The following is a 24,506-nucleotide window of genomic DNA, read 5'->3' on the forward strand; positions in this document are numbered from 1 at the left end:
CAAAACAGCTAAAATAAGATGAAAAAATCAATTCACACTTCATTTTTTAAGATTGACTTGATTTTTCTGTCTGAATTACAGCGATAGGCCCACAGAATTATAATTTTCATCTTCATAATGTCTGTCAAATGTTATTTTTATATAATGAAATGACGATATTGAATAATTCAGAAAGTATGATTTAATAAATTTCAACCTATATGTAGCTTAATGCTATGATTAAATAAACCCGTCTCATTGTGACCATAATCGAGACCGTGAGCAAGATCCATAGCGATTAGCATTCGTTGGCTTTTTTAGTCCCATCTGTAATCAGAAATTTAATTATAAAAAAAAGGTTGAAACAAACTTCGTTATGTAGGACATCATAAAGCCTTGTAGCCAATGAATACTATCCTATTACACCTCACACATGCCGGCCCAACACCTCTGAAGATCTTGGAGCGTGCCAATGCAAATGCAATTATATTTCATCGTCAAATATTTGATTGTCCATCTTGTTCCCCACCAAGACCAAGATCAGCATGACCCACACTATCACTATAGCCTTCCCCCCTTATTGGTCTTATATTATGACTTTGCTGAATTTGGTATGTGGTTGTCATTTTTTTAATGTGTTAGGCAAGTTTTCTTTTATCAAAGGCCTCGGGACGTCCTTTCATACCATCAAGCATATGAATGATCATCCAAAGTCCCAGTTGAAAATTAATGCATGATACATCTACAGGTTTATAAAAGTACTATATATGTGTGTTTGCATTGTACCACGTTCTGCATCTTGATTTTTGTATTTTAAGATAAATAAAAAGGTTAGTACTTGTTTTTTTTTTACAAAATTTGAAAAAGCCATTAATTTTATAAAACAAAATTAATTAAACAGTTATGTGATATTTTTTATAGAAGTTGTGATGTGATATTTTTAGTAATAACACATCTACTTGATTAAATGTTATAATCTCGTATGAATCAAGCGATTTCATTAATAAATGAATTGTTCTTTCTTTAATGTCTCGAGTTCGACTATTAAGAATACTAAGGGTATGAACGTTCAGTATCAAATAGTTAGAGTTATCTTTAAACAGATATTATCCTGTACTTACCCAAATTAATAAAAAAATATACTCTAACGTCAAAAAAAATTGAAGTTCGCATTTAATTTCGTCTAATTTCACTCTATCTGCCGCTAATATGCAGTAATTTAAGTTTTTCTTAAAAAATATTAATAAACATTTTAAATTAATAAATATTTTATGATTAAATCCATCTCATACTGTGTTCGAAAAATAGTTCAATCAATTTTCTAATTTATATGAATATTTGGCTATTTTCCCTCATTTAAAATTACATAAATTGAAGAAATAAAAATATAGTTCACATAAAAAAAAATTATAATATATATATATATATATATTCAATTTTATTAGAAAACAATATTAAAATTTTGGACTTTATTTTTAAATTTTTATCGTTAGTCATAAATAAAGTTTACAGATGTCAATCATGTGATTATGGAATCAATTCTATTTTCCTTTTGTTGAAAAAGCAGTACAGAAATGCTTGAATTAGAATAGTATTTGATTCCCCCAAAATCATACAATTAAAATAAATAACAACTTTCGTGATCAGCAGACACCCCTCAAGGACAAATTATATATATATATATATATAGTATTTATTTTTTTCTTTATTTTTATAATAATGTTTTCCGCATAAAATAAAATAGCTTCTTTTGCAATATTTTTAATATTAAAAGCATCTTTGCTTACTTGACAAATTAGATATAAAATATTGATTATAATTATACGCTTTCTTGAGGAAGAGTATTTCAAAAAATATTATTACGTAGGTGTGTTTTTATCCGAAGTGACAAAAAGTGTTATTTTGAAAGTTCAAATTTTTTAATATTATTTTAATGAAAAAAATATTATTTAATAATTTAGGCTTGTGATCGTCTCTTGCAAGTTGCAACGGAAATCCGCTCTGAAATATGAGCTACATTGTCCAACGAAACTTCATATAGAGGTAAAAACAAGACGAGTATAGTTGGCAGGCAGTAGCAATTCAATTTGAGATGTGTTCTCAATCTTTCTACCTTGGGCTCTTTTTCAGGTACGAGCTATAGGGAAGTTTTGTTGTGCGGCGTTTAAAAAATGGCGTGATCGGTTAAAATTTAAACTGATTATGTTATATCATTTAACCGGAAATATTATCATGTACAATAGCATATTAGGTACCGTTTATATAATGTAATATGTAGCGTTTATATAATAAAATAGGTTAATTACTAGAAACATTATCAAGCACAATAACATATTAGGTAGCGCTTATATAACGTAATAGGTAACGCTTATATAATAAAATAGGTTAATTACTTAATTTGTTATTACAACATATTACGTAAACACTTAAAATGTTACCAAGGATAACATAACTGGTTAATTATTATTTTGTTATTTTAAAATAACTTGTAAGTTTATTATAATGTAATAACATTATTTTGTTATTACTTAACTTGTACGTTATAAAAAAAACTACGTTAATTGATTATAATATATTTTATATTCGTTTTTTAACGAAAAAAATAATTGCATCTTGTAATTAAGTTTACAATGTAATATAATAAGAATATTATTTGAAAATAAATTATTTATGAATTGTAAAAAATGTTTATTATCTAATTATTACCTACATATTAACGTAATTTGTAAAGGACTTGCAAAGATTATTTATTTATTATAAGGATTCTTTTGTTTTTAATGACGTAAAAACTCATTAATATTTTTTATAATGTACAAGTTAAGTAATAATCGCTTATATAACATTATTTTGTTAATTACTTAATTTGTGATTACAGCATATTAGGTAAACACTTAAAATGTTATCAAGGATAACAATAAAATAATATTATTTATTAACAAAATAATAATATTATTTTTAGAATAAACATTGCAAATTTATCTATTACATTATAATTATCGGTTTCGATGTTTTTGAGATCGATACAATTTTAAATGTATCGACACTTTATGTGTGCACCTCGTTAGACATTCATTCTGGAAAAAAGTATCGACACAAACTCAAAATGTGTCGATACATTATGTAGACCTATTTTCTCATTAAACTGGTATATTTATACCAAGTACATTGTAAATTTACCTATTACATTGTAATTATTAGTTTCGATGTTTTTGGGATCGATACTTTTAATAAATGTACCGACACTTTATGTGTGCATCTCGTTTGGCATTCATTATGGACAAAATGTATCGACACTTTTTAAATTTGTGTCGATACATTATGTTGACATATTCTCTCATAAAATCGATAGATTTATACCGGTTATATTATAATTTTACCTATTACATTATAATTATCGGTTTCGATGTAACATATGTGATGTGTCGATACTTTTTGAAAATGTATCGACACATATGTTTCACTATTATCTCATTATAATATAATTAATGATATAGTATTCTTATTATAATAAATAATAAATATAATTTATAATAATTTTATTTTAATAAAATATAATAATCATAATTTTTATTTATAAAATTATAGATATAATATTTTAATAGTAATATTGACATAAATAATATTAAATAAATTATTCTAATATTTTAAAAATAAGATTATTATTTTGTTAATAAATAATATTATTTTATTGTATTTGATGTTTATAATAAAGAATTTTTTAACAAATTGTATAATTTGTGTTTACTAATTTTATCATTAAAAAGTTTATTTTTATCGGTTTTGTTATTGTTGGGTTAATAAAACTGGTAAAAATTACCTAAAATATTATTATTTCTACCTAAAACATCAATATTTTTTAACATTTCCGGTAAAATGCCCAACAATAACAAAACCGGTAAAAAAATAACAAAAACCAGTAGCACTTTACCTATTTTGTTAAAATAATGATATTTTCGGTAATTATTACCGATTTTGTTATGTACAACAATAAGAAAACCGGTATATTTTTACCCGGTAAAATGCTAAATAATAACAAAATCGGTAGAAATAATGATGTTTTCGGTAATTTTTATCGGTTTTGTTATGTACAATAATAACAAAATCGGTGCCTCTTTTTTTTAGCTACTAACAAAATCGATACCACATTTTTTTGGTCGTATATTAAGCGTCTCACGTGAGCATTCCCCCGAGTTACATGGGGACATCACGGTGCTAGTTTAGTGGTTTCAATGAAAGGGCACATCTCATTCGTAGAGGGCAGTCCATTGCAAATTATTTTATAACTCGATAAATTTTAATTTTTTTAATGAAATTACACAATACATATAATTTAGTATAGGAAAATTTTGAGGGTATTTTAAAATATGAATAATTTTATAACTAGTATTTCTTTTACAAAATGATGATGATGATGATTATAAATATTTTATAATTTAAAAAATTATAAATTTCATATATTTTTGAAAAATTTATTGACTTTTAAAATTATTTGTTTAAAAATATAAAAATATTAAAATAAACTTTTAATTGTAATTGAGGGATCAAATGAATTATTATTCATTGATTTTTTTTAATAACAGTTAATAATGTTTACTCATTTTTTAATAAAATTATTTTGATTTTTGTATGAAATTACACAATACGTATAATCTAGTATAGGAAAACTTTGAGGGTAAGTATTTTAAAATATGAATAATTTTATAAAAGTTTTATAATCAATATTTCTTTTACAAAATGATGATTATGATAATAAATATTTTATAATTTAAAAAATTATAAATTTCATATATTTTTTAAAAATTTATTGACTTTTAAAATTAATTGTTTAAAAATATAAAAAAATATTAAAATAAAATTTTAATTATAATTGAGGGATTAAATGAATTATTATTTTTTAACAATAGTTAATAATATTTACTCATTTTTAATAAAATTAGAATTTAATATTTATTTTATATTTTTTAAAGTTAATATTAGAAAAATGTTCCCTCAATAAAGAGGTGATATTTTTTTAGCTTTACATTCTTTTTTTATTGAATTTTATTCACTTTTAATTCTTTTTTATTGCATTTTTATTGATTTTTAAAAAAAGTGAATGATAATTTATTTGATCTCTCAATTTTAATTAAAAGTTTATATTTATATTTTTATATTTTTAAACAATTAGTTTTAAAAGTCAATAAACATTATTAAATTATTTTAATATCACAAAAAATAAATGAATAAAATTAACGTTTTTATATAAATATCACCTTAATATAAATTAATTATATATAATGCATCATTATAAAAATATTTACAGAACTAACATACGATTTTTTATACGCTTTACAAGATGCAGTGCATGTGCTGCGCTTTTTGTCATGCGATGTAAAATGCGATGTATGATTTGCGTCTTCCTGCAAAGAATATTAAATCGAAAAATAAAAATAAAAGGGTATTTGATAAGAAAATGAAATTTGAAAAAGTGATTTTAGGAGAAAATGAAAACAGACATCAAATGATGTGACCGTCAGGAGACAACCCTTACAACATAAAAAAAAGAAGGAAACTTAGGGACCCTAAAAACCCACCTTCTGCGCACTGCCCAACTAGCTCAGGCTGATGTCAATGTTCAACTGCTATTGTTCCTTTAGCAGTTGCGTTTCTTTTGAACTTTTTATTTTATTATATTTATGTTTCAATTTTGTTGTTTGAACTTTATTCACGTCAAACAATTTTGTACATCATATTTTCAATGTATAATAATATATAAAGGGTTCTTGCTGTGTTGATAGAGTCCAAATCCCAGACAGAAATGGCATTGGAATTTCATAGTAAATCAAATCACTTTTACAGGTATGTATGTATGTATACCAAGTTTCTTTGTATGATTACCCTTTGGTCTTTCTTTTTTCATTACATGAATCAGTTGCAAGTAGATAGGTATATTCCATATTGGAGTAGATCATCATATCACTTCGGGGAACATCCAATGCAGTAATGTTAGTAGTTGAGATTACATGACATGAAATCTAAGCCTTAATTCGTTGAATTATTATTTGCTAAATTAAACAAAAATATTTAACAGTCTCAAAATGACAACCCTGTTAATCTCTTTGATTAGACCGTTGTCCAGGAGAAAAGCAGTGGGGGGTGAACTTTGATAAACGTCAGATATAAGCTCTACAAATATGGTTTAAATGATGATGCATGTATGTATGATAGAGACTGAAAGGAAATACAAGTTTGGCCGTACATGATGGAGGTGACGAGCTTTTATTCCCTTCAATTATTAAGAGGCCGTTTGAATGTGAGAATGTGAGATTTTTCGAAAATGAAATTTATATTCTCTCGTTTGATTTAGTTAGGAATATTATTTTTAGTAATATTTTATTATAAATAGTAGATTTTTTAGATATATTATCGAGAATATTATTACTTTCTTTCTCTTAAATATTGTAATATTACTGGCGTTTTAGATTAAAATATCCTTAAATTTTTTTTTCTTTTAAAAATATCATTTTTCTGTCATTGAATAATAAAAATTCTACAAATATTAAATTATAAATTTATCCTTAAACTATTTTAGATTTACAAAAAAATCTATAATTAAAATTTTATATGAAATTCAGAGGTTAAAATAAAATTTATGAAGTTCAAGGGTTAAAATAAAAATTTTACCATTTCATTAAACTTTTTTATATTTTTAATTTTGTAAAAAAATTGTATAAATTTTATAAATTTAAATTTTTTAAATAAAATATATAAATATTTTTCAACTTGTAATATTATATAAAGATATAATAAGGACAATTTGGTTAAATATACATTCTAATAATCTTTTATTCTTTTAACCAAATATGATAATCTTACATTCATGTTAAATCAACCAAATACAAAATATAACATTCTCAATAATCTTATTTTCTGATAATCTTTTATTCCCACTAATAATTTAACATTTCATGAATCGTACGCACTCGGATTATTTTTTTATTATCGGTAATCAGTAAGACAGAAGAGTTTATAAGCAAAAGATACCTGTAGCGGTCAGCATTTAAAGCGGGAGGGACTTGGGCTGCAGTTTCTATGATAAACCGCTTGCTGATCTCATCTGAACTCAACTGTGTATGTTTCCTATCCAATCAATGACTTCCATTTTGGAGCAAAGCATTACTATTTTATTATGAAAAGGGTCATCTATTTTTTGGTTTTTTTTTCTTACCAAGAGATTATTTGTATGAGAACAATTTATATAAAAAAATCACATTAATAAATTATTTATTTATTTTTGAATGAATAAAATATTTAAGAATGCAATGATGTATTTATTGTTTTATCAAATTAGGTACTTAAATTATTATATTTAATTATTTTAAATCATAATATTTTTTAATTAAAAAATATTTTTTGATAAATAAGATGTTAACACGTCGTATAAAGTTATATATTTATTTTGGTAAAAAAATATTTTAGGAACTTAAAGTTACAAAATAATATAGTTTAGAGATTTATTTTGAAAAAAATAATAATTTAGAATACTTAAAATATTGACATATAATAATTTAAGTATCTAATTTGAAAATAAATAATTTAAATTGTTAAAAATAATATAATATAATTATATTGTTAATTTAAACATTAAATTTATTAAAAAAAATTGCAAAGCGGTAAAAGGTAGCATTATTTAAGGCGAGATCAGACTCTCAAGGGTAAACTCGCCCCCACGTAAGTAGCTTTAAGTTTGAAAAATTAGGTTCGAAGGGACCCTACGAGGGGACATGCAATTTTATCCCTTCACCTTTCTCCGTTGCATTCAACGTTTAATATCAGAATTCTTGGTTTAAATCCAAAGCTACAACCATGCTTAAATATTCCCCCTCTTTATTTAGTGGAGTATTTATTTTCTCCCAGCGTTTTTCTTGCTGGAAATCTCCCAACACGTTAGAAAATTTCCTCTCGTATTTGAGTTCTAAACATTTTTTTTGAGGAGGTAACCTATTTTTATGAACAGTTATCACAAAATACAGGTTATAGTTTGGCGAGCTGTTGGTTCTTTTTCTTGGTTGGTGAATGTTGTGTTCAGCCTCTTTTTCGTGTTTCTTTTTCTATTTATTTTTGAAAGTGTGTTTTTTAGTTGAACCTACAGAGTCATGACATAGGTTGAATTTTTTTTGCATGGTGCATTGATGCACTAGTGCATGGATACACTGCAGGTGCATGGTTGTACTGCAGGGTGCATGGATACACTTTGATACCTTTTAGCATTTTTGCTCAAATCCGAATTTAATGGATTTTGAATTATTTTTGAAACCTTTTTAAAACTTTGAATAAATTCAATTCAAGTCTAAAAATATTTTGCCTTAAATTTATTAAATCGAAACATAATTCAACAGACTTAGATTCCTTCATCCGCAAGGTTTCAAACTCACCTCGCAACACTTGGAGTCGAACCTTTTTCACTTTGTCAACTCCTTCGAGAGAATTTTGTAAATTTTCCCATGCTTCCTTTGCGATGTTGGCATTTGTCACTTTTACAAACTTCGAATCATCTAGACAATAGTGGATGAGGGTGAAAACTTGTTGATCATTCTTTCTTATCTTTGTCAAAACCTCATTTTCTTATTGTGACAATGGTGCCTCATCTTGGGGAGATTCATAACCATTTTGGGTGATCTCCTTACCATCTTGTGCCTTGAGTCTCATACGGATACTCTAATTCTCATAATTGTCTTTTGCAAGACGAGGGAATTGAAATGGAATCATACCATTGTTGGTTATCTTCCTTTATATTGACTCAAGCTCTGAATACCACTTATTGGGATATGAAAGTATGAAACTTAAACTTGTAGAGAAGAAGAAGAAAATATAAGATCATTCACTTGAATTAAAATGGAATACAATTGTTTTGCTTCATCACTTACAATCCTTTATATAGGAATTGTAAGTGACTATTAGAATAGTCATAACTATTCATTACATCTTTTTATCATACAAGAATCATATCTATTCATCATGAAAAGTTACAACTCTTCACTATTCATTTCTTATAATTGTAGCGGAGTCGGATCGAAGATTAATGGGATGTTAGATGACTTTTATAATTAAAATTAGGTTTAAAGTAAAAATAAATATCTAAATTATATTTATTTTTGTTTTTAGTATTTAATTTTTTTATCAAATTAGGTGCTTAAATTATTATATTTAATTATTTTAAATCATAATATTTTTTAATTAAAAAATATTTTTTTGATAAATAAGATGTTAACACGTCATATAAAGTTAGATATTTGTTTTAGTAAAAAAATATTTTAGGAACTTAAAGTTACAAAATGATATAGTTTAGAGACTTATTTTGACAAAAAAATTAGAATACTTAAAATATTTACATATAATAATTTAAGTACCTAATTTGATAATAAATAATTTAAATTATTAAAAAAATATAATTTAATTATATTTTTATTTTAAACCTTAAATTTATTAAAAAAATTGCAAAGTGGTAAAAGGTAGCATTATTTAAGGTGAGATCAGACTCTTAAAACAATGATTTGATAGATAATTAAAGTGATTAAGTCAAGGGTAAACCCGCTCCCATGTAAGTAGCTTTAAGTTTGAAAAATTAGGTTCAAAGGGACCCTACGAGGGGACATGCAATTCGTATCCCTTCACCTTTCTCCGTTGCATTCAACGTTTAATATCAGAATTTTTGGTTAAATCCAAAGCTACAACCATGCTTAAATATTCCCCCCTCTTTATTTAGTGGAGTATTTATTTTCTCCCAGCATTTTTCTTGCTGGAAATCTCCCAACACGTTAGAAAATTTCCTCTCGTATTTGAGTTATAAACATTTTTTTTTGAGGAGGTAACCTATTTTTATGAACAGTTATCACAAAATACAGTTTATAGTTTGGCGAGCTGTTGGTTCTTTTTCTATTTATTTTTGAAAGTGTGTTTCGTGTTTCTTGGTTGAATTTTTTTTGCATTATGAAATATCTTTTCATTTCTTTTATATTATATAATCTTTATTTTAGTGCTTCTTATTGTTCCAAGTGAAGCAGTTTCTACTGAAACAATTATACGCACAAATTACGTTCACTGGAAAATACAAAGGAGAAAGCTTCTCTTGATCTTATTTCATGAAAACTAACTTTTAGAAGTTGAGTGTTTTCAGTAGCTTGAAAGTTATAGGAGTCTAGGGACCTGGGTTCGTCCACTTCGAAAACTTAGGGTTTTCAGAGATTAACGTGGATTTCCTGCTTCTTTGGTACTTTTGGGGTTTAGCCTTTATCTGATTTATCTGAAAAACATCTACCTTGCTTTGTTTCTCTGTAAGCCTCCGATCTGATCTCTGGGTTTACTTTCTTTGCCTTGTTTCATTTATTTGTTTTGACTTTTTTCTTCCATTCTGGGAAGACTTGACTTGAGTTTTGGTTTGGATCATCATGTGAAGCAATGATAATAGTTAAGCGTTGGCTTGTTAGGATCTGAATTTTTTTTTCTAAGAGTCTAAGTAAACAATAAAATGAAACAATTTTAAAAGAAAAAACTGAGCAAGGTTTGACAAGTGAAGTAAATTTGCTTGCAAAAATATGGCTTTCGCTTTCCATGATTTTTCTTGTTACTATTTCTATTTTGGATTCGCCTGTAAAATCTTGTCCGCACTATTGTTTCAACTTCACATGAATTTCTGTTCAGTTTGAGGGTACTTATCAAACCTCTCTCTCTTAGCTTTCATGGGTAGTTTAGCTTTTTTTTGGGTCTGAGATGTGGTTCTCTGCTTAGACAATTATTGCTACCTGTAATACATCTTTGTCAATTTTTTTTCTGGTGCTTTTTATTGCAGATCATCGATCTTGGAAATGGAATATTAAACTCGTTGAATTGTGTCATTTTCCTGCTGGAAGCTGAACTGGTGTTGCATGAGTTTCTTGGATAGGCTAATCCACGGAATCTTAGTTAAATCAAAGGTGCAAGTGTCATCTTAGTCATGGATATGAACAATTTTAGAGCTGAATCGCATGTGGCACGGAAAAGCCTACGAGATAAGCTGAGGGTTCCGCAAGGGAGGACTTCCCCAACAGTATAAACCCAGATCTTATTCAAGTTCGAAGTGTTAGAAATGACCATCTGTTATTCGATCCAGATGTTTCTTCTTCAGGCATCTTCCATGGCTCCTCAAGCTCTAATGTTTTTCCTGCTCGAAGTGGTGCAATGCTACATCTGGAATTACAAACAGCTCAAGAACACAGGAAAATACTTCATGAGGAATCGTCGTTTTCAGGTATTTCGCAGTCAAATTTATCCAATGCTTCATCTAACGTCTCCGGTGGACCACGTGGTTGTGGCAACTGGAAGATTGTTGATTCACAGCATACTTTTCGATTGGATGGTAGGTTATGCAAGTGGATTAGCTAGTAGGGAAAGCAATCAGGACCCTAGGTTTGTTGGGGAAGTCATGTCAAATAATGCAAGGGCAAGCAGCTTATCTGCAGCCACGCAATCTCTGAAGCCAAGTTATGGGATCCTATGTTGTTGTTATCATTTGTTGTTGTTGAGTAGTACTATTTCAAGTTTAATATGATGATTAACATGTATGTTTCTTGGGATGTAAAGGTTTGCAGAACATACAAGCTAGCTATACCATCAGCAGATGCAAATGGTGGTTTCTTCATTTGAATCTGTAGCTGGTCTTGGTGCTGCCATGCCCTACTTTTCCTCGGCTTTGAAAACGGTAGGAAAGAATTTCCGATGCCTAAGGAATGCTATTTTAGACCAGATTAGGCACATATCTAGAGCCCTCGGGGAAGACTTATTGTCCCCAACTACTGGTACTAACAGTAGTAAAGGTGCTATAAATATGCAATGTTTTCAAAACTGGACCGGACATTGAACCGGTGAAGGTATTGGTTCACTGGTTTAACCGGATTCAACCGCGGTTGAACCGGATTTTATATAAAATAATTTTTTTTTAATTTTACATAATATTCAAAGAAATATTAATATATATGTAACACTTTTTTTTAAGTTTACAATATTAAAAGGTATAAAAATATCACAAGTCATAACATGTATAAATGAAAAACCATAAAATCAAGTGAAACAAAATGATTCAAATCAACTACAACATAATATTTAAGGTAAAACATATTAAATAATAAATATAATTATATAACTATAATCAAAAAAATAAAATTGGGGCTTAAAAAAATTATAACAAATGATGTCATTTGGTTTAATTGTTTTAAAAAAAACAATCTCACATGACTAAGAAACATAGAAGAGTATCCCAAAAGTTTAAAGAGTAAAAATATGAGAATAAAACAATCCCACATGGCTAAGAAACATAGAAGAGCATCCCAACTTACTTCTATAAATAATAGAGGTAATTTGACATTTAAAATCATGGAGCCTTTTGGTGAGCACAAAGCTAACTATTCTTTCGCTTCAATTGAGCTCAAATTTTACGCTTCAATTGAGCTCAAATTTTAGGCTTCAATCGAACTTCTAAATTTTTTTTTGAGTTCAAGTCTTTTCGATTTCAAGTTTTAATATTATATTTCGAGTTGATAATTTTTAGCTCGTGAGTTTTTGAGTCGAGTTGAGCTTACTTTTAAAGTTTTCGAGTTCGAGTCGAGCTCAGCAATACTCGAATTTGACTCGGCTCGTTCAAGTATGCGGGTCAGAATTCTGGTGGGGTTAACATTGGGTTACTTGAACCCCAACAGCATGGCTGGAGTCCCCAGAGATGACTACCGGAACGTTCGGTAGAGATTCTTAGAGCTTGGCTCTTTGAACATTTTCTTCACCCGTAAGTCTCACTTGTCTTCTTTCTATTTTTGTTCTCTTAAATGTGTAATCCGATGTGATGTTCTCTCTGTTTGCTTTTCTTGTAGGTACCCCACAGACACAGATAAGCACATGTTGGCCATTCAAACTGGTCTATCTCGAAATCAGGTGGGCTATCTGCTCTTCTTGTTCGTTTAATTATATAGACCAACACTGGTTATGTGATCCAATTAGAATTTAGTACAGATTAATATTTCAATTGAAGCATCTTTCGTTAGATTTGAAAAGATTGTCTTGCAAATATCTTGCTTTCGTGATCTTTTGATTTGTTAATGAAGGTATCTAACTGGTTCATAAATTCACGAGTCCGGTTTTGGAAACCAATGGTGGAGGAGATACATATGCTTGAAAGCAAAGGTTTGGCGGAAGGAAATCTTACTGAAGTAGAAATGAGTGAGTAATGTGCTAGCTGTTCTTTGCGGCAATTTTCTTAAATGTGGCAACGAAAAATCCTGCTAGTACAAGGTTTCAGGTTACTGAGAGACATTATTTGTTTGTCATGTTGAATGTTGAATTGACTGCAACATGTCGTCATTACTGCACGATAGTTACATGGCGAGAGCAATCATTTTGGAGATTAGAAGGAATAAACGTGTGAAGTCGATTTGTAATACAGTTTGTTAGAAGCTGTTTGGATTTGTCATGGTAGGGTTTAAGTAAAGCACAAATGTATAGAACAGTTTTTAGTTTCACTTTTAATGGCTGCTTAATAGTGTGGGCTTGCTTTACGAGAAAATGGCACATATGTGAAGTAAGAAGGCCATCGAAGTTATGAGACCCAAGGCATGCAAAGCCTAGCTAGGAATATTTTGGCAGTTGAGGTAAATTTGGCCATATCATGCAAATAGCAATTCATTTAGCCCTGTGCATGCATGCATGCCATATTTCCAAACCCTACATATTATAACAACATATATACATATATGTAAAACAGAACAGGAATACAAGATACACTCTACTACATAGAAGCTAATTTGATTAGATCTCATAGATATATCTAGAAACACCTAATTAAGCACGAAATATAACATTATCGTCATCGATAATTATTTCATATACCATCATCATATACCAGTACTGCTCAGATTATTTCACCCGCTTCCATCTCCGCTACCACTGCCGCCGGGATAGTTATTGAAATCCTGCCTAGGAAGATGATGATGGTTGTCCACACCGCTTGACGGATAGCTGGCTGTGAAAGTGCCACCATTATCAAGCATGGTTCGTCCATGCTTGACCTCGTCTTCTACTTTTATAACCTTTCTATTTGCAGCCAAGCAGCAACTCACCATCATCAGTATTGCTAAAGCAAGACCCATAAGCTTCATTCTTGCCATTGTTTTTTTTTCTTTCTACAAATCAACAAAGTGAGATATTAAACCAGCTTATATATATCAAAGTTGCAAATGTTTGGTAAGATCAATTAGTTTTGCGAGACATCAACTTACCCAAGTAGAGAAAATGGATGAAGGAGTGAGCAAATGGCCTTGGGGAGAGCCAGGAGGAGAGAAAAACTAAGGTTTATATAGGGAGACAATTAGGTTTAGGATTGATGTTCATTGACATTGGAGGGAATTAAATATAAATTTGGTGATGGGATCTCCACCAGACGAGGCAACATTAAGTGGGATGACCCTATTGTTCTCATACAAAAATTTAAAATAATATATAAAAAATGATGAAATCGAAAGAAACATTTTGTCCACACTGGCACTCGCCAAGTAGCCATAAATATTGGAGAATTCCACATTAGGAGTGGATTTATTTGATTTAAGAAAAAGGTCAATGAAGCACAATTATCAGTGGGTGTTCTATTGCTATTGCCTGGTGATTCATGATGTCAAATTAGCATAGCCACCTTAAAAACATGTAAAGCTGAACTTTCTTGAAGCTTAAACATAAGAGCTGAGGTTTTATTCCGGAGAAACTTTATTTAAACTTAGGAGTAACGTTTTTTTTTTAATGAAATTCACGTTTTTTAAAGTTGAATAATCTAACTCCTTGAATGTTTGATCCTAATTTCATCCATAATCGCACAATGCAAACACGACGGAATTATATCATATGGTGATTCTCAAGATTTTCTACAAATTATTAATATCATCCACAAGTGATATATACAAAATTATGGCTTTCAATCTACAAAAAGATCATTATGTAAAGTGTAAAGGGGTGTAATTATTGGAACCAATTGCAATGCAATGCTACTTGATCAATGGTCTTGTAGAACTTGGGAGGATTTTGTTCAAACAAATATTCCACCTTATTGGACACATTACTGTTGGCTTTTTTTTATTATAAAAAGACAACGCAAAAGCAAATAAAATATATATGGCCAGATCTCCATCATTCTACTATTGTAAATTTTTATTCGTCAATTAAGACATGATAAAATTACTGACATTTCAAGTTCAATTCTGAGGTCGAAGCACTAGAACTTACTGGCCTTTACAAAATATATTCATGCATAAATGGGGAAAACTGCATAACGATGAAGCAAATTAGCATTTTCTTTTCCACTTGTCGTGGATTGAGTTAAACTGGGTGCAAGAGGAAGAGACGTTGATGTTATCTAGTTGTGTTTAGCTGGCCTTGAATACATCAAATCCAAGGATTGTCAAATGTCAATTCCAGTTAATTGAAGTGGTGTAGTATCACTTATCAGCAATGTTGATTTTATCATGAGCAATTATTATACCTCTAATCTTACCACTAATAGGCTCAGATTGCCTTTAATTATTACGATGTATGAATTTCGTTACCGATAAGAATATTGACCCTAGTTCCCAAAACAATGTACTCTCTGGGTTTCGTATTCAAGGGACTAATATATCTATTGAATTTGTTGATGAATTGGATTAATCCTTTTCGAATGTTGATATGCATCAAGAGAAATTTCATCGGCTAGTTTAAATTATCGGACCCAAATCTTGTGTGCTAGATCCCTGGGTCAGAGCATCAAATTCTTATAATCACTTTTTTTTTTTTGCGAAACCAATCTAATGGGCAATGCAGGCTCATCCTACAGCCTTACCTCTCTATGAGGGGGTGGATCACGCTTGACATCTTAGAATTTAGATATTTTTTTATATTTTTAATAATAATTTATTTTTATTTTTTTAAAATTTTATAAATTCACTCCTTAACGTAAAATATTAAGTCCATCGTCTCTAATAATATGACCTTACCCCTCTCGAGTTTCAATAAAGGAGGTCAAGCCCTAATCTGCCCTCATCCTATGGCCTTACCCCTCTCGATTCTCAATAGAGTAGGTCAGGCTGTAATCTGCCCCCATCCTATGGCCTTTCCTCTCTTGGTTCTCTATAGAGGAGGTGAGATGAAATTGCATATCTATCAGGGGACATGTCCACATTCACATAATCCATAAATGCATTCAAGAATTCTCAAAGTTGAAATTATTTTTCTTCATTCTACATCATGACATACTCACAAAAGGAAAAAAAGAATATTTCAATTTTCTAAAAATAATATTAAAATTTTATTTGGTTCAATGGAAATAAATTTAAAATGATGAAAAATTGAAGGTAGAAAAAATGAAAAATTGTATGTTTTTTTTTATCAGTACATTTTGAAAGGATAAATTTTATTTCTAATAGATATTGAATCTCACAACTAAGGAGATATGAGAGATATTAATCTAGAGCTTAAACTTTTAATCGCTTGCTCTAGAGTTGTTAACATTTATTACTTGTAGAGTTAAAAGATAAGAATGAACAAAAATATACAATTCTAAATTAATTTACAATTATTTTCTTCAAATGAGAGTTATTTTAATAAAATTACAATTTGAGAATGAAAGTAATTATAAATATAGGATTCTTCATTCTATCCAAATAATGGTTACTTTGATGAAATTTATTAAATGTCGAAGATTAAATTGATTAAAAAATAGAATTTCATAAGGATTATTTTGATAAAATTAAAACATAGAGGACCAAAGTAATTATAACAGTAATAAAATTTCATCCAAATAAAGATTATGTTCATAAGATTAAAAGGTTGAAGATTAAAATGATTAAAAAGTAGGGACCAAAATAATACAATATTATAGATTAAGGATGAACGATATTGCTTGCAACATATTATCTTTAGTTGGTGGATTACCAGAGTTAGGGGTATACAAAAATATCCGACCCAGTTGGCCCGACCCGTCAACCCAAACTTAAAAAATCGGATAATTTTCTATTAAAAAAAATTATTCGACCGGGTCGGGTACCCGGCCCGACATTTCTCGGGTTGGGCTCGAATCACAAAATTAAGTTTTTCCTGTTATCCGAGTACCCGGTTACTTATATATATATATATATATATGGATTATTTATATTATAGATTATTAGATTTTGTATTTTGTATTTTGTATTTTGAACTTTTAAATTTTATGTTTGGATGTTTGAGTATGTAATTCGAAGTTTCGAACATTTAAATTTGTATATATATATTTTTAAAATTAATAATTTAAAAATAAAAAAAATAGGTCGGATACTCGATTACCTGGTACCCGCAACATCCGGGTCGGGACATGAGCCGAGAAATCACCGACCCGAATTATACGGGTACTCGGTAATCGAATACCCGAGAATCTGGTACCTGGATTTGCACACCCCTAACAAGAGTTACAAAATGTAAACGATTGTGGAGGAGTTAACTATATAAAATCATAGAAGAAGTTGGTTGAACTAAGTTCGTGCTTGAATCCATATTAACTATTTGACTTGGATTAAAAAAACCATCACAGCTCTCAACCAAACAAGCATTGTTATCTAGTTGGCAACTCTGACAAGCAAGGTTTTTCAATGTGACCAGAAGTCCAAAGAACCGCTTGTATTGTATATATTCTGGAAATGAATACGCAATTAATTAACAAAAGCTTCCATAACTTTCAACATTATATATATATATATATAATATACATTCCAGCTTCAGCGGTTGCTCGATTAAGGCGGCCGGTGAAGACACCTGCTTAATTTTTTATTTTTTAATCACTCTACTATTGGTTTCTACGCATTAAGTTGGAATATATGAATGTGAACCGTATACTTTTCTCTGTCTTCCCAAGAAAATACAAATTATTTAAGCTCTTCAAATTCATTCCAAAGCCGGTAATGGTGTATAGCCTTCATCAAAGGCAAATCCAAGTTTTTGATTTTTCTGTAGAACATGATGTAATGTATAGTTGTATTTCATATTCCCAAGGATGATTAAATTGATTAATGTAAACACAGACTTCTTCTTTTTCCTTGTTCTCTGGTCAGGCTTTACATCATCATCTTAGTATTCATGTTTTTGTGTTATTAAATTTTCAGGAACCGCTTAACTAGAGGAAGATATAAAGGTCTCGAGTCCTTCTTTGTTGTCAAAATAACCGAAATTGTTGAACACGTTGAAAAGTTCATTAATACTTCATCGGTTGAACAATGTATGAATTAAATTCTCCCTTTCAAAAGTTTGATAGTTTATCATGTTTGTTGAATCACATATTAAATATTATTATATTTATTGTGATAAAAACACAGTTTATATAAATATATTTCTAATCTTTTGGCTACACACTTTATTATTGTGTTTTTCACTTTCAGTTAGGATTCGTTTGTTTCACGTAAAACATTTTTTGAAAAAACGTTTTTCTCACTTTTCAGTGTTTGATTGGAAGAAAATATATTAATCAATGTAAAACATTTTCCTGATCAACATAATTTCTTTGCATTTTCTAGAAAATAAATTATGGTTTAATGAACTATTAGGGTTTTTGGAAAATGGAAATACGCACGCACGCTTTTATTGATTAAAACTAGTCAGCCAGATTCAGCCGTCACCCTACACGTCAACGTAAAGAAATCATATCTTTAAGACAAGACAGAAGAAAGATGCAAGTGATGCAAAGAGCCAAAGACCACCTGAGTTTGTCTTCAAAATTCAATTCCATCTTTTACTTTGACTAATAAGAGAAGTTTCTCTGTATCATCTAATCGTTAATTTCTTGTGTTCATACTAAACTATCAAATGACACAATTCTGGGAAGTAATTGACCCTTAAAAAAACATTTTCAAACGAGAACGAGATGCGCTCGTTTACCAACCGAAGCTCTATATAAAGCCGCCCCCCTTCTCAATTCCTACAAACAATTTCCCTTGGATATTACAAGCTTCATTAACAAAGATGGCAAAACTACCAATCCAATTCTTGGTTTGCAGTTTCTTTATTGTTCTTGCCTTGCATTCTTTCTCAGTAACATCTCAAGAGACCGGTACGTAACGCAGCCTCCACGTTTGATTACGAATTCCATGCCTGCATTTGATTAAGTTTTCAAAGTAATTTGGTGTTGTTGCAGAGGATGAAAGTGAGTTTAGCTATAGTGCAAATAGTCCAACAGGGCCTGCAAGATGGGGAGAGATTCATGCCGACTGGGGCGCATGCAGCAACGGAACAATGCAATCTCCCATTGATATGTCGAGTGAAAGAGTTAAGATAGTATCCCATCTAGGGAGGCTTAGGAGAAGCTACAAGCCCACCGACGCCGTTTTAAGAAACAGAGGCCATGATATGATGGTAATTAAAGTCTACAAATTTTCAACTAGTCCCTTTCGAGTTATTAAAGTTTTTAGACTTGAACCAATTTGTGTATGCAGTTGAGATGGGAAGGTGAAGCGGGAGCTATAGAGATAAATGGTACTGAGTACGCACTCCACCAGTGCCATTGGCACTCACCTTCCGAGCACACCATCAATGGAAGGAGGTGATTGTTAAATAATATATACACACAATAAATCCATCAATTGTAATAAAAAATATAGCAAGTTACACTCATGGGAACTTCAACCTTAATTTCCAGGTATGATCTAGAACTGCACTTGGTTCATGAAAGTGCAGATGGCAAGGTTGCTGTAGTAGGGATCATGTACAAGACTGGAAGACCAGATTCTTTCCTGTCATCCGTAAGTTTAAACAAAAAAGAAAGTTTTCTGAACTTTTGATTTAATCAAACCCTAATAGACTAATAACTTACGGACTTGTTGATTACCAGTTAACAGATCATTTAGCAGCAGTTACCGATATCACCGACGGAGAGAGAGCAGTGGGGGTGATCGATCCGAGGGATATAAAGATTGGCAGCAGAAAATATTACAGATACATCGGCTCTCTTACTGTTCCTCCTTGTACTGAAAATGTGGTCTGGAGCTTTATCAGAAAGGTTTTTCCCCCCTTAATTAACTTACCACTTCTTATTTCTTAATTTAATTATGATAACGTTAATTAACCTTCCTTGAACAGGTTAGGACTGTAACCAGGGAGCAAGTGAGATTGCTTCGTGTAGCTGTTCATGATGTAAGTCCATTTGCTTGAATTTAATTCATCTCAAAACATAATTTATACGGAATTCATCAATTATATTTATGGGTTCTGATGCACTTAATTTTGATTTTGCAGAGTTCAGATACAAATGCAAGACCGCTTCAAGCAATAAATAAACGACCAATTGAACTATTTAGACCAAATGATAATGAACGGGATTAAAATAAACAAGAATGATATTAAGTTCATATGTAGGATTATTTATACACTCTTTTATTGATTTTTTAGGTGCTTATGATCTCCGAGTTTCCCTTCGTTTATTTTTTTTTATTTTTTTTAACTATTTTCTGTATTTCTTCTTATTGTAATGTCATTAATTGATAATTACATATTTACAGTACATTATTGAGTTTACTAAATGACGTTTTCGATGTTTGATATTTATTGTATGTTAAAAGCTTCTATGGTTTGGGAGCACCACATCTGAAAAATATATGCTAACTTTATTTTATTCGTACAATACTTTATTATATTTATATGTAAATTTAATACAAAATTGTATTTTTGTTTTATAATATAATCGTTGCTGGATAATTTTATTGAATATTAATATTTTTTTATTAAACCAAGGTAATTATAAAATAGTATATGAGTACTCGTAATCATAAGTACTCATAACTTCTAGGAACAATGACGATTCCTTTAACTATTGTATCAATTTGATTCATGCAATATTAAAACATTGTTTAAACTAATCAAACATGTGATATATTGATAAATGACATCATTTTTTTGAATTAATCACTGATATCCGATCTATTGATCAACTAATCCAGATCGAGTACTGCAAAGGCGAGGGCAACCCAAGCAGTGCTCTGTCTTTCAGGTTTTTATTTACAAAGAAAAAATGGCGGAAAATTGAAGAACAAAAACAAAACGAGAGTGCATGTGAGAGAAAGAGACTGAGAGGAGAATGTGTTGTTTGGGATTTCATTATATTTGATCATATGTTAGAAAATCTTTAACCACAAAGATTAAACGAAGAAATTATTATATGTCATTTATATAAAATAATTCCAGTTTTATTGGTGACTTTCAACAATGATACTTAGTTCAACTTAGTAGTATTTGTCAACTCTACATTTCTAAACCCATTTTTTCTCACAAGCATTTCATCGAACATCTATGCTTCACCTGAGATGACCTGTATCTAACATTACACCTTGAATCGTTGATGGTCCCGATAGTCCCTTGGTTGGGTTTTCTCTCAATGGACCCTTATTCAAGTCAACACCTACACATAATTCAAAGCTAGATTAGAATTTCCCATGCATCCCCGACTGAAAAGTTACGATGGAAATGAGAAGAGAGAAGCGAAAAAGGAAATGAGAAGATCGAAAAGGAATTTGGGGTTTAGAATGAAATTGAAGACTATGTTGCAAGTTTTAAAAGTTGGAAGACCTAAATGCAAGCGCCTGAAAATTTTAGTGACCATATTGCAAACGTACTAACGACAGCAAACGGTCGGTTACGTTGGTGACCATATTACAAATGGACTAAATGTTAGAGGATTGTATTGCAAGTTTTAAAAGTTGGGGGACCTAAATGAAAGCTTTAGAAAAGTTCAGTGACCATTACTCTACTTTACCCATATTTAATCATTACATCTAATTAGTTAAATGTTGTATAAGTAATAAACATAAACATTTAAATAAAATTTGACTGAATTTAATTTTTATTTAAATATATTTATATAGATTATAAAATATTATTAATCTATTTTACATTACAATTAATAAATTCATATAACATATATACTTTATTTTTGTTATGATTTAATTTTTTTTAAATAATGACAACTGAATTTTATTAATAATTAAAAAAATAAAAATACACCGCATCGAAATATATAATCATCAAAATACTCATACAAAATTAAAATACTAAACATAAAGACACAAAGAAAAATAAAACATTCCATTGTCTCTGTTAACGCTTTACAAAGTGATAAAAAAGTGATGAGCGAACCAAACAATTCGTCGGGCTATTTCGCTACACAAATGTTCGCCTTTCGTACAAATCTTAATCGACCCCGGGATATCGAAAGGGCTCGCCACCCTCAGAATTAAGCTGGCAATAGACAAATTCTCCTTCCTCTTGGTTGCTTCCTGAATGCGGACTAACTTGCCCCATCTGTTGGCCAAACTAGCGAAGAAAGAGTCCTGTCAGCAATTTAACGGAACCCCGATGAGATCCACTGAGCAGAAGGCCATAAGAATATCATTCTTTGGAACTAAGACGTCCAAACAGTTGAACCAAAAGGATAACTCAACTCTCTTATTCATCCATGACTCTCTTAAAACTTCCTCCGAAGGAAAAGTGATGATACATGAATTCCATGCGTAGCCCCATCTGACAATCTTCACTTCAATCCCATCATTAAAGAGTGCTTTCTGAATGAACTCTAACTCAAAACTAGCTCTTACTATACCCGTCAATGAACGTTTAATCCAATCTGATTCCGTTAGAGGAAAAAACATTATGATCATCTCCTTCTCCTTACTTCCACCCCCGATATCACTGAACCCTTTTGATTGACCCTCTTCAGTAACGATGTTTGGCATCTGGCTGCTCTCCACTACATCCTTATACGATCTATTGTCTCTAAAGTTTCCGAAGGTAAGGCCACGACTCCTGATATTCTTCCCTAACCCGTCACCTTTCAAGTGAGAATCTTTCACTCCCTTTTCAGTACCCATTCTCTCGGTTCGTGGTTTCTTGAACTTTGCCTTCCTGACCGAGATCACTTTTCTGTCAACCATGGCACCTTCAGCTCTTCTAACGGCTTTGAAGAGAATCAAGAGATCGCTGTCGCTTGCAAACTGAACAAACGCAAAGGTAGAGTTGACATATCTCGGTTTATTGTTGGTTGAAGGGATGAAAACTCTAACTACTTTCCCATGATTGCTGAAAAATTCCCACAATGTTCTCCTAGCTATTCTCTTGCTCAGATTATGGACGAAACCTGTCCATTCTTCACCATTATCCTGTGACTTTTCCCCTACCATTTCCCCTCCCCTGGCCGGACCTCTCATTCTCTCTCTTTTTTTTGCTGTCTGTATTGGTTCTCCAATTGATGTGGTAAGCCATCGCGTACCAAGTATATTGAAGAAAACGATTGCTCATGTATTTGGGCAACCAACCAGATAGTATACGATTAATGTAACCAACTGGTCATATTGCAAATTCAAAGAGAATTCATGTTACTGTGTGTGTACCTTCAGGCATGTAGACTATTGTCAATATGTGCAAGAAATTATTGCTAAAAAAGCAAACAAAACATACCAATATGTATGCCTTGTATGCATGCATGCAATAAGATTTGCCTTTCTGCAATGTTTCATTATACAAACTGACTAGTTTTTCCCCACTTCTGGCAGAGGCAAATTCTAGTTTCTTGCAGCAGCTGTTTCAACTTTCATCGCAACAGGTGGCACAACAGCCTTCCACTGCTTCTGGTCTCCCTTCAACCAGTTCAGCTTCTAGTATGCATACTGTTCCATCTGCTGTAGTCAATGTACACACCATGGGTCCACCTCTGCAAGTTGTTGACCCTTCGGCATTATTCTCTGGCACTCCGACTAGACCTCCCCATATCAGTACAATCTCTTCTTCTACAGTAAACCTTCAAACAGCCACTGAAATCCGTGCTCCTGCCCCACATTTACAGCCATTTAGGCCTTCATCGTCCATTTCCCCAAGTAGTATCCCATTGCATTCTGGTGGAAAGTCAAGTCAGCCGGTACATAGTAACCCCCCTGCAGCTTCTGTGTCATTGCACCAGTCGAACCCCCTTGCACACATACAGGCATCAAGTACAAGCCAGTCTGGTAGGAGCCAACAGGAAATTTCCAGATGGTTAACAGCTCCACCAAACCCTTGTTTACCATCATTGGATGTTTTAATGGACGTACACAATCCATCAGGTGCTAATGCAAATCCCCCAGGCTTTTTGTTGCCAAATAGTAGTTAAAGGTCGGCTATGAGGTTACATCGGGAATCTGACATGCCTAGCAGTCAGTCAAGGTCAGCACAGCAAAGTGGAGGAGCAACTGACATTATTTGTTCATCTGATGATGACTACCATAACCACTAGGATGTGACATCCTTTAACTTTGGATCCAACTATGGTGCAGTTTTCGATCCTACTAGTTTTTGAGTCAAGAGGGCTGGCTAATTGAGGTGGGAATTGGATATAGGGCCTGAATGAATGTTCATCTATTTTTTTTTTTTTGAAAAATGATACTTTGTATTATGTGAGATTACAATATAAACCACCTCAAAGCTCACATTAAAAAAACTCCCTAAACTTAGTTGGAGGAAAA

General features: G+C 30.9%; 1 protein-coding gene and 2 long non-coding RNA genes across 3 annotated transcripts; 2 read left to right on the forward strand and 1 right to left on the reverse strand.

Moving 5' to 3' along the window:
• The first annotated feature begins 12,695 nt into the window (after nt 1-12,695).
• On the forward strand, nt 12,696-13,121 carry LOC120180573. Its single transcript, XR_005521694.1, has 3 exons — nt 12,696-12,772; nt 12,858-12,918; nt 13,089-13,121. It is a non-coding gene; the product is annotated as an uncharacterized LOC120180573 (long non-coding RNA).
• Nucleotides 13,122-13,769: 648 nt separating this feature from the next.
• Nucleotides 13,770-14,346, reverse strand: LOC120180567. Its single transcript, XR_005521693.1, has 2 exons — nt 14,259-14,346; nt 13,770-14,162 (listed from the first exon to the last, which is right to left on the reverse strand). It is a non-coding gene; the product is annotated as an uncharacterized LOC120180567 (long non-coding RNA).
• A 4,618-nt stretch (nt 14,347-18,964) lies between these two features.
• Nucleotides 18,965-20,343, forward strand: LOC120179693 (alpha carbonic anhydrase 7-like). The gene is made up of 7 exons (XM_039185227.1): nt 18,965-19,075; nt 19,160-19,377; nt 19,458-19,564; nt 19,661-19,763; nt 19,853-20,020; nt 20,101-20,154; nt 20,257-20,343. The coding sequence occupies exons 1-7, from the start codon at nt 18,988-18,990 to the stop codon at nt 20,341-20,343; spliced, it is 825 nt and encodes a 274-aa protein (XP_039041158.1). The 5' UTR covers nt 18,965-18,987.
• The last annotated feature ends 4,163 nt before the right edge of the window (nt 20,344-24,506 follow it).

Source organism: Hibiscus syriacus, unplaced genomic scaffold, assembly GCF_006381635.1.
Source record: "Hibiscus syriacus cultivar Baekdansim isolate YM2019G1 unplaced genomic scaffold, ASM638163v2 tig00003715_pilon, whole genome shotgun sequence".
In the NCBI taxonomy this organism is placed as follows: domain Eukaryota; kingdom Viridiplantae; phylum Streptophyta; class Magnoliopsida; order Malvales; family Malvaceae; genus Hibiscus; species Hibiscus syriacus.

Coding starts and splice junctions, on each gene's coding strand:
- LOC120179693 (XM_039185227.1), top strand. CDS start 18,988: ATGGCAAAACTACCAATCCAATTCTTGGTTTGCAGTTTCTTTATTGTT. Junction 19,076..19,159: donor AGTAACATCTCAAGAGACCG/GTACGTAACGCA, acceptor GTGTTGTTGCAG/AGGATGAAAGTGAGTTTAGC. Junction 20,021..20,100: donor TCTGGAGCTTTATCAGAAAG/GTTTTTCCCCCC, acceptor TTCCTTGAACAG/GTTAGGACTGTAACCAGGGA.